The sequence below is a fragment of the Electrophorus electricus genome, chromosome 23 (assembly GCF_041902795.1).
Source record: "Electrophorus electricus isolate QZ-2024a chromosome 23, ASM4190279v1, whole genome shotgun sequence".
NCBI lineage: Eukaryota > Metazoa > Chordata > Actinopteri > Gymnotiformes > Gymnotidae > Electrophorus > Electrophorus electricus.
Window position 1 is genome coordinate 14,747,962 of NC_137519.1, and position 11,530 is coordinate 14,759,491.

The following is an 11,530-nucleotide window of genomic DNA, read 5'->3' on the forward strand; positions in this document are numbered from 1 at the left end:
CCTTCATCCTAAAACCCCACTAATCTCAAAGGAAGCCCAGTAACTTCAGAAATAACAAGTCTGCTCCATTTTACCACTCGGCGTGCTGCGCGGCCCACTGGACTCTGAAAAGGGACTCATTCTGGCTCTGTATTCCAGCACAGTGGAAATGAAACTTACCAAGAACAATAACGGAGGGAAGCAGCCAAAAGAAAGACCTCAGAACAAACAAAGAAAAACCAGAATAAACAAATTTCTGACAGACAAAACATTAGCCGTGTTAGTCAACTGGATGGTCCATGCTTAAGAACTCTGATGAGACAGCCACATATTGGATATCAGCTCTATGGTGACACTGACGACCTCCAAAACTGTTCAAGACACGCAGTCTTTGATATATGGCAAACACCATTTACACTTAAAAGAATGATAATCACCTAGTGCTTGAAAACCTGCATACTTTTACATATGTACATGATACAGATGCAAATTTGGCAGACGCTCTTACACGGTGTGACTGCCAGAGAGGCAGACGAACAGAGCGTTAGTCTCCAAGGACTCTTGTCTGGGAAAGTAACCACACTATACCAGCCAGAGTTGTAACCTCCCCGTCCTCCATAGGAAGGGCAGTGACGTTACCCACCACACTACATCAGCTATACCACTGCACATTTCACACCGTCACAGGAAGTTTCCTCCGGGCTGGTCGCTGGCTTTGGAATGTCTCGGCATGCTTTGTTTTTCTGGAAGCTCAGAGGATGCACTTCCGTGCGTTTTGCCTCCATAAAAGACTAAAAGAACAGACGACGACGCTGGATGGGACGTGATGCCTCCTGTTTTGATCACTTCAAAGGCAACACGGAAAGGGGTTACTCCTGTTCTCGGACCGCTCATGCTTGTGAAGGCGCACGAGAGGCCAGACAAAACCGTAGCAGTGAAAATAACCACCAGTCTGCTCCATCGTCAACATTACAAAAACATTATATAATGCAGACAAATATGCTTCCAACACCACATCGGTCCCACAGCCAGCTAAAACCAGGTCCCTGGATGGAAGAGAGGGACATAGACCCCAAAAAGGGAGGAAAAAAACACCACCACAAACAAAAAATAAAACCTGTACAGTCTACCAAAGCTGTGGAGATCAGATCACAGGCCCCCAGCCAACGCCTGCTGAAGCCAAAAGGTCACATGCGACCAGTCAGATTCTCGTATTGGTCCAGTCCAAAAGGTAGGACCACTCATGCCAAGCCAGAAGTTATCCCCCCTTTATATGGACACGAACACATGGGCAAGGGGTGCATTCCTGTCCGAGCTGCCAAAACACAGCGCAATCTAAATTCTTCCCAGGACCTGATAGTTCTGTGGTTGTGTTCAGCTGGATGTGGTCTTGAGGAGGGAACCGCAGGGTACTGGATCAGCAGCTGAAAATAAGAGACCAGGCAACACACCTCGCTAAGACCAAAAATAAATATAGCACAGGCCCAAACACGAAGAGGTCAGGATCATACCCCAGCCAGACGCCACGGGGTAAACCCGACGGGGTCCTAATTAAATGAGATGAGAGTTAAAGTTTTACATTTCCAACAGCATGACTCCTGGAAATGCTGGAGACAACACTGTCCTCCGAACGCCTTTCCAAAACTGTAAATCAAACAGATTTACAGAGTTTGTATCACAATGTTTGTGCTCGAATGCCCAAAAGTGATCTGAGGCCAGTAGAACCAGGTAACAAACCGCTAAAAAGTGGAAAAGTATCCCATAGCGAGCGAGACGTAAATCGGTCTGGGAACGACCAGAGCAGAGCGTTGATCCCTATCAACCGCTGCCACCAGCAGAGCGGAGGAGCCCATCCGGACCCCAGCCCCTGCCTCAGAGCAGAACACACGAGAAGATACCGATAAGAAGGTCACAGCAGGGTCGCATAGCACAAGTTGGCTCACGCCCAGAGCGGAGGGACGGCAGGTATGGGGCAGGGTTAAGACATGCATGGATACAGACAGCCGTTTCTGTTCTAAGGTGGCAGAGGCCAGGAGGGAGAGCTCAGCTGATAAACCAAAGACCGCACAGTTTGGCTTCCAACACCATAATCTCTGAAAAGAACACCACCACAAAAAGTACCTTAAATTAAATTAGTTTATTAATAATAATAAACATTTTGAATATGCATTTTTTAAGACACCAAAGGAGACTGAACAATATAGCAACAAAAATACTCTCAATACTGCTTCACCCATAAGCCACGTGAAAGAGTAGAGCAGTTTAAGAGTGGTGTTGAACAAAGCCATAGATGAACTCAAAAGGAGGGTTTCTCCACACCCTGGGTCCAGCAACCCTAAACACCCCATCACAGAGGGAGGAACCTTTAGAAGATGCAAGTCAGGGCCAGGCATGTGGTGAGAACTACAGCAGGTAAGAATACAGTGAGTGGTGCCAGTGCTTTAATTTGCAATAAGCCATTCAGCTTCTGCCTTTATTACTAGTCACTTACTTAAATAACCACATGAGAGAGAGTCCTAATAAAGGGAGTGGGAGACCATGCAAGCCTGAGGGGAGACAGAGGGGAGACAGACAAACCCACAGCAATAATTCAGTTCATTTAGCAACTTGTGCTTAGTCAGCACAAGACTTGAGCAAACATAAGACCTCCAACTAGATTTGGATGAAGCTCCGGTCAGCACGCCTTCACACAGGCCAATGTCATATCAAATGAAAACATTCAGATGTACGCTTGGAAAAGTGCAGACAGCACATTTTATTTAAAAAGGGACCTACTTAAATATACACACAAACACAATGATATTTGGAATACCAAAACTGACTTTCCACACTTATGATTGTGAACTGTTTGATCAGATTATAACTTAGATTATTCATAAACGAAGGGAACATGAAGTGAAAGATTAGCGATCACAGGTCTGGTTAACCTTCGGCTGGATATACAAGGAATGTCTATACTGATTTTAAGTTATAAGCAGCCTCATTGCTATAGGAACGCCCATCAAAGCTCCTGGACACTGACGTTCCCGCTGCGACTCCCAAAAGCCACTCAAAACCAGCAATTAGCACCAAGCCTGTGTGAGTGTGTTACAGACCACACGCACGCGCACACACACGCACGCACGCACACACGCACACACATATATTCCAGGCGAGTGACTCATCTATGTTCCCATCTAGACCATCTTGGCTCAGCCATGAATGTTGTTTGGAATCTCCCCTAGAAACAGCTGTGGGGGCCTGGTGAATGCCACTTCAGACACAACCTCACGAGGAGGGAGTTGGAGCCATACGATGACCCCACGAGGATCCCACGGGGCTTTAGCCTTACGCCGGAGATGAGAACTCTGTCCAGGAGAATATACAGACAGTTTCACCTCCCTGTCAAGCTAAAGAAAATACAAAAAAAAAATCACAGGAAAGAGAAGAATGGTGGAAGACAAACAGACGGACGAGTAAAGTGGGAAAAAAGCTTTAGGATGTTACTAATTTTAGGGTGTTTGAAGTTTCCATCTGACCAGCTCGGAACAGAAGTGAAGGAAGCAAAAGGTGTGTTGAGGTGTGTGTGCAAAGTCTGGTACCAAAACCCACCACAAGATCCATTTTCAACAAAAGAACCCCCCCGGCAAAAAAAAAAAAAGATTAGCGGAAAAACAGGACAAAAGAGTTCAGAATGTTTGCAGCCCTACACAGGAAACTCACGCACACACGACTATAAATATAGCCTCCAATAAGATGGCAGCTCTTTGCTAAACCACCTTCGTCCCTGAGGACACAGCCGAGTTGGGCGTTTGGGAGCCAGAGCACCGTAGAGCACACACTTCTCCGAAAAGACAGGATTGAGGGTTCGAGCCCATATCGGCAGGTCTGCACAGAACCATCCCTATACTGCTACTGTTTGTAGAGATTACAGTGTAGCTCAGTGGTTAAGGTACTCTCTACTAGTAATCAAGATTGCCAGTTCAAGCCCCACCCCTGCTGAGATGCCACTGTTTTCCCTGAGCAAGACCCAAATTGCTCACATTGATTTCAGTCATAATTGAAGGTCAGCTAAATGCCATCAGAACCAGCTACTTGCTTAGAAAGCCCCAAAAAGCTGTAGCAGTAGCAGAGTTAGCAATGCGCCAGCGCAGACAGCTGTCAGAGATAGCACTGTGCCAAGAATGGAGTCTACACATTCACTGAGATGTTTCAAAAAAGCAAATTAAGGAACAGTAATGAGGTCCGTGAAGACGCTGCACTAACAGGAACGTGTCAGTTGCGCGGGCACCTGCAGAGTGGGTCTCTGCCAGCGAGCCATACCCACGCCAAGCTTCAGTGCTCACCACTGCTGACCACCATCGCAGAAACGCACACAAAAATAGAAGCCCAGCGTGCTGGGACGGCTGGACAGGAATGTGGCATTTCCTGCTGGTCACTTTAAATGATACGGTTCCACTTACAGAGAATTAAAGTGGGAACAGGAAAAACCTTCGACAGTGTCCTTAGACACTCAGCCAGAGAGTCTCGTACAGCCGACCCGATCAAACAGAGCTGATCTTTTCTGATCTGATATTATTTATTCTGATAGTTTGCCCTTAATAATAAACCAGTGTGTTACTTTTACTGACTCACTGAAGTTCGATGTTTTGAGTCTACAGTGTTGACTTGAATCAGGTTAAGAATCAAGAGAAATCTAATCTGGGTATTTACCCTACAGCAGGCTCAGAGTCCCCCCCCCCCCCCCAGAAAAGTACGCCATCTGTCCAGTTCTTCTGTGTGGGCTACGTGCATGTTTACAGTCACTTCTGTTAGACCATGTGAATCAGACAGAGCAAACACACAAGGACAACATCCACATTAATACTTAGATTTCACACACACATGCGGAGAGAATTAATCATATTCTTTTGTATGGACTTACAAAACCTTTCCGGCCAATCCATCCTTAGTTTCCCTTTAAATGCCTGAGGTGCCTTCAGACATGACAGAACAGCAAAGTATGTTTAACACAACAGGAAGACAGCAGATCAACCCAGCTACACACTCTGTTATCCAGTGGTCTTCCCTCCACACACACACACACACACACACACACACACACACCTAAAAGATGAGCATGGGCTATGATCCATTTCCTTAATGTCCATCCCAAAGTGAAGGGTCAATCCTTACATTGTGTGGTCTCTCCGTTTAGCAAGTATCCCCATTTTAAAACAATTCTGTATCTAAACAGAGAGTTTGGCTATTGAATACAGGCAGTTGCTAATGATTCTGTAAATAAACTAAAGAAATATAAATATTGAAACTGAAGAATGTAATACAATTAGCCCGAATTTTTTACAGCCATGTAAATATGTCCATCCTTTTCCCCTCTTCTGATTGGCAAGCCATGAGAATATGAGCCACCACTGACCCACTTTCCAGAACTAGGATCACCTGACCTCCTGTCTTAGAAGAAAACCTGGGGATTTGAGAGAGAATCTGAAACCCTTGGCGGAGGGTTCTGGTCTGGATCGTACTCTCCAGTAGAGCACACAACTATATGCCAATGATCCAGCAGCAGTCTGGGTGGCCAGGTACTCCAAATAGGTCCCCAAAGGACTAGAGGGGAACACAAAGTCGATTGTCCGTTACAGGCTGGCTAAGGGAGTGCCCGAGAGGAAAATACAACAGTGCTTTTGACGGAATACCTGCTCCTGCCAAATGTTGGCTCACTGCAATAAAAGCAGACTGAGACACAGCTTATTACAAGGACATTTCTCACATTAGAGTTCTTTCTGTAGTCCTAGTGAGTTCAAAACACTTATTACAAACTGGGATTTCTCAACCTGGCCTTCAATCGTCCAGATTTACTTCATCCCAGTACTGAGTTATGGCACATTGCTCTAGAACATTGAACACTATTCTAGAACATGGAACACTGTCTTAGAGCGCAGAAGACCCCCCAGAACACCGCTCTAGAACAAGGGACACTGTTCTAGAACGCAGAGCACCGCTATAGGACAATATGGAACACCGCTCTTGAACAACAGGGGGTAGAAAATCCCTCCAAAACCAGTGACTCCAATCCCATTAGAATTAATTAAGCAATTAATTATGTTAACTGCAACAGTTTAAGTGGCATTAAGTGTGCAACAGCCATCTGTCGCCGGGTTGCAGAATAGCTCACGAGTCCACAGACACTGAAAATACAAAATGTGCACTACGGAAAAACAAGAAGTATGAAGGAATCCGTCTTCAGTTTCGGCAATGCATGACTGTTTATCAAACCAAACATCAGAGAGCTAAACCAAAGAGCCAACCAAGCCTCTGTCTACCACTGGTATGCCCTCAAGCTGTCTGAATGGGGTTTGGATGTGCAGATGGTACAATGCCCAAACAGGTCGATCCTGCCCAAGCACGTACCTCTCTCAAAGCTTTATCGTCAAATAACCTACAGTCAGGTAGGGCAGGAAAGAACTTTCACTGCAGACTGCTCTCTCCTTTTAGCACCAAACAACTCACTTAAGATATTATTATAATCACAAATTCACAATATGCACCATGTCCTAAAACTATGACATGCCGATATAAGATCTCATTTGTACACACTTCCACACCTGTCCCCCCCGAGTGATTTAAATGTGAAGCATACAAACATTTTTTACATCTGCAACATGGAGTAAAAACGCAGTATGTCAAGTATTTTTTCACACGTACATTCTAATATCGATTCTAATAAAGGGACCTCGCTGCACTTCTCAAAGGAGTCCGATAATCAGCAAAGGGTGGAGCTCAAACCCTCACACGAGGCTGCGGTTTCTCCAACCTGCTATTTAGAGCTCATCTGTGAAGACCAGCATGCAGGTTCACCCAACGCGAGCATGAGCTAATGCAAGAAAAAGCACTGAAACGCCTGGAGGAAGGATGAAGTCATTTTGTCCTTTGGTGTCACTCACACTCACACACACACACACACACACACTTTCTAAGCAATAAATGGAAAAAGCTGACTAATATCTAACAGCAAGAGAATCTGTATATGAAAAAGATATACTGCCAAGATCATAAAGACTGTTTTATTCATGATCCAAACATGGAACCAAGACAAACCCATCCCCCCAGCAGTGAGAAAGACACTGATTCAAAGAACCTTGTGGTCTTCAGTTCAGGGTTACGCTACTCCTTACAATAAAGATGTTATGTGCCAGGTGTGGAAAGTTTGTGTTTTTGTATTGGTTGCTTTTTTTTAATCCTGTTACAGGTAAACCAATGAAAAACCTCGTTTGCGGAGAGGTGGCGGGACTCCTGATTTGTACATGGAGCTCTTGGGAAAGGTTATGTCTCCCCTATCTGTAAGGTAATGTGGTTATAGCCAATTCAGTGTATAGATGTGCTGGTCAGCAGCAGGCACCACTTTGTAGTGTTAATTTGGAAAGGTGCATAATGGTCAGGTAAAGCCATTTTATTATTATTTCTGTTCCTTTGGCACTGTCCAGAATGTCCACCCATACTTCTTGGCAGCCCAAAAACTCACAAGATCCAATTCCTTCAAGCATGAGCCATGTCGACGTCTGTTTCTACTGTTTGTATAAGTAAATCAATACAAATGCAGAAGTAACTGGTGTCAGCCTCATCCTTAGTAACTTCACACACGCACGCACACCTTAGGAGTGTTACATCCCGGTTATATTGCCTCCAAAACAGACCACATAACAACATGTAGTGGCTCGTCCAGGGATTATTTGAACCCGATCCGGTCCTTATTAGAATGTGTGCGTCGTTGGGACAGGTTGTATTTAGCGTATAGGGAGAGTTGTGGTCTGCTGTGAGTGTGAACAGCAGGTTGAGATGCCTACTGTGTTCGATATAGAGTGTCTTCTTCTTCTGCTTAGCTGTAAGAAAGATGAAATACTAGCAATAGCCAGACATTTTGATCCCATCACAGGTTAAACCCCTCCCCCCACCGCACACACACCCCAACACCCTCAACCACACAAACAGCGTCTTCCTCACCCATAACCCAACAGTAAAAGCCTATGATGAGAGACATATTTGACACTGAACTGCCAACTCGCACTGCTTGATAAAGGGTTTCTTCCAGGTTAAGGACTCCTCAACCCAGTCCACCTGTTCTTGCCACTCAGGGTGCTTTATTGCTGCATTGCTTCAAAAGTGTTTGCCCATGGGTAGCAAAAGCAGAGGGCAGACGACGTACCCTAACCCTAGACCGGGGCCTCGTACCCTAACCCTAGACCGGGGCCTCATTTCCAGTCTTCTTGGTGAGAAATATCTGCTCCGAGCTCCAGACCATAGAGTCAGATCAGACATGGCAGTCAGAACACTTACACTTCTGAGTGACGGTGTCTACCAATCTGCCCTCTCCTCCACAAAGTGACGCTGTACACGTCACACCCCTGCACCCCCATCCGGGGTCCCACCCCTGCCCCTCACAGGCGGGGGCAGGTTGAGGGCACATTCCCAATGCCATCATGACACCATCACCACATTTAGAAGCAAAGGTCAAATCAGAGACCATGCGCGACCCTAAACATGGCACTCAGTCACACTGCAGTACTGGATCACTGCGGTGTCAGTCCAGATGGTTAAAGATGCATGTCAAATATGTCATCATACTGAGTCCAGAAACACAGTCCGTCACTTTGCAAAATAAAAGCTCCCCACAAGACAACCATCTCCTTTCCATTCTAGTGACTTTTTGCAAAAACTGCTTTATGCTTAAAAGTATTGGTTAATAATAAGTTGTTTGTAAAATTACCAACAATTTCCATTTCGATATAATTTTAAGCACTAAGGCAATTTTCATAAAAAACTTAAAATGCCACTTGAATAGAAACATGACCAATGATGCACCGACTGCAGATGAGGGTAAGGTGGGAACACTGTCAAAGATAACTCAAAGAGGGAAACAAATTATATAATTTTACCACTAACCACCAGACCCGCCCCCCCGAGGCGCTGTGATGCGATTAGGGTCAGGACATCCTCCCCTTTCAGCAGACCATAACAGCGTTTGAGTTGTGGGGGGAAAAGCAGACAGACTTACCTAGTATAGAGTGGACACGCACAGACAGCTGGGTACGCAGAACGAAGATTGGCTTTTTGCCTATTCTGCAGGCAGACAGAGAGAGACAGACAGAAACATGTCAGTAGATTGTGAATGTGGTCACTTGTTGGTAATCTATTAAACAAATACTTCTGAGATTGTGTGTGGCTCAATCAGGGTCAACGGTCACGAGTCACCCATGGCCGTCATCTCCCCACCTCCGGACTCCATGGTGGTGAAGATGTGAGGGCATACAAAGCAACTTAATGATCTCACACACACACACACACACACACACACACAGGGATTATGGTATGGAACGTCACGGCGGCACAAGGCCATAGCACAGACATGGAAACTATGCACCACATGAGTCAGCTGCTAAATTCAGACCATCTTACAGCTCAGTATTCTTACTACTGCACCAAAGAAAACAAGATTGCACAACAACAGTCTCTAAACGCGCCTTCCAGGGCACCGGCAACGATGACATCACTCACTTTCGGAGGGGTTTGTTTCTCCTTCTCCTGCTACCATTTTTTGCTCATTTGACTGCCTGGTCTCTGCCGTCCACTTTCACAGCAGAAAACCCAGACTTGGATTTCGGTGGCGAGTGTGAAGCGCAGCTTCCTCGGGAAAGGGGTTACGTGGAGACAGAAAAGAAAAGGGCCTTTGTTGGCGGGCAGGGAACATGCAGCAACTCGGATATTCAAATCGGATTTGCGTTGCATCGAGGGTGACATCAGCGTTTTCATTAGCGGTCACACTCAGGACACCCACACGCAGGAACACACCACGCGTGCATACGTTGGGAAAATCCAGTTGTTGCCGAGTGGCATTCTGGGGTGGGTCTTAAGGCCAGACTACACAGCAGGACAGGATTAACACACTCCATTAATAAAAATAAAACCAACAGTGGTCAAAACAACGCATGCTGATCTTTAACCGGCTCAGGGGCTCATCACAGTCACACCACGCCATCCTTTCATCTAGAGTAGACACTTTGTGATAAACCGCTGTCAAACATTCAGAATTACACCCCTAAACTTGGGCCCAAGCCCCACAGACTTCACTGAAATATCGCTGAGTTTCCAGAATGTTCTAAATTCACATTTTCCCCCTCATAGCTGTAGCATTGTAAAGAAATTCTCAAGATTATGCTGTATTCATTTCTGGAGTCTTATATTCAGAGGCAGTCTAGTGGATGGGACTGTGCCTTCAATAGGAAGGCTGTGGGTTCAAACTCCGGCTCTGCCATGCAGTCACTGTCTGACCTATAACCTCTCCGCAGTAGGGGTGCTGCACAATGACCCCCAACCCTGCACTCTGACTCCAGCTTGCAAAGAAGCTGGAATATGCAAAGAGAAGCGTTTCATTGTACTGTACATGTGTATATATGAACAAATGCAGGAATTCCATCATGCCTACATCTTCTGTTCAGCTCTGCCCAACAGAGGGATGTCTGTGGCTGAATGCAACCAGTCAGGTTCTCTAATTCTCAGAATACTTTTCTTGTCTATAATGTGTTGGGAGCCACTACAGATACGGTGATAAATTCTGACCGTTCACATGCGCACGATGCATCACAGTCCTCTACACCAACAATGACCAATCCTGCCTTCCACAAATACACATTTCCCTTCATGTCCAATTAAAATTTCCAGAAAAATAATTTGGCCTTAAAGTAACTGTGCTTAGTCTGATCAAAAAGACAGACATGATGTCAATGTGTGTTACTTTTGCTTATTGCCAAGCGTTACCAAGTGTTTTGTGTGTTTAAAGGAACTCTTTCCAGGGATGACTTGTAAAAGTAACCAGCATGCTTGTGCCACATTCCTTCAGTAAGGGTGAGTCATAAGAACCCCTCCGCTTCCATGTCCTGAGCCCAGAGCGCCCCTCCCTCACCAGTATTGCGTGTACGGGTGCATGTTTGGAGTACCACAGTCATTATAAACCACCAGCTGGAAGACGGGCCCTTTCCCAACTGTTGCATAAATCCCCCCCAAACGTGTCCTTTATGTTTTCACACCTAAATAGCACACAAAAGGGCACACTGAAGAACAGACAGGCAGGCAGGGAGAGACAATGATCCATTATAGAGTGTAAGGAGTGTGAAGAGTGTATCCTTACGCTACATCTCTGTAGAACTGTTCCAGTTCATCTTTCTGCTCTGCTAGGGAGGTGTCCAGGTCCAGATAATATCCATTAGGAGACACCTGTAGGGCACATTCCTCTAACTGAGGAGGAGAGAGGAGAGCACACACACACACACACACACACAGGTCCTCATGAGAAAATGAATGCCTCCTTTGGGATCTGCACTACCCAAGTTATGAAAGTGAAATTGCACTGCATACCATTTACACAAGCATGGCACACGGGTGTGGGAAAATCTGTCAATTAGAGATATTCGACAGCGTTCTGGAAACATTCCGGTTTAAACATGAAGACCATTTAGACTACCACGCATGAAAAATGGGTTATTTCTATTCTACAAAACAATACCACAAATGCCGCCTGAAA

The 11,530-nt window shown here is 45.6% G+C and overlaps 1 protein-coding gene across 10 annotated transcripts in view; it reads right to left on the bottom strand.

Moving 5' to 3' along the window:
• fhod1 (formin homology 2 domain containing 1) overlaps nt 1–11,530 on the bottom strand; it is a 38,068-nt gene that overhangs the window by 25,380 nt on the left and 1,158 nt on the right. For all 10 annotated transcript variants that reach the window (XM_081706196.1, XM_081706195.1, XM_081706194.1 and 7 more), the window contains exons 2-3: nt 11,138–11,244; nt 9,008–9,072 (exon numbers count right to left, since the gene is read on the bottom strand). In XM_081706196.1, the coding sequence (XP_081562322.1) occupies nt 9,008–9,072; nt 11,138–11,244 (172 nt within the window). The remainder of the gene's footprint in view (nt 1–9,007; nt 9,073–11,137; nt 11,245–11,530) is intronic.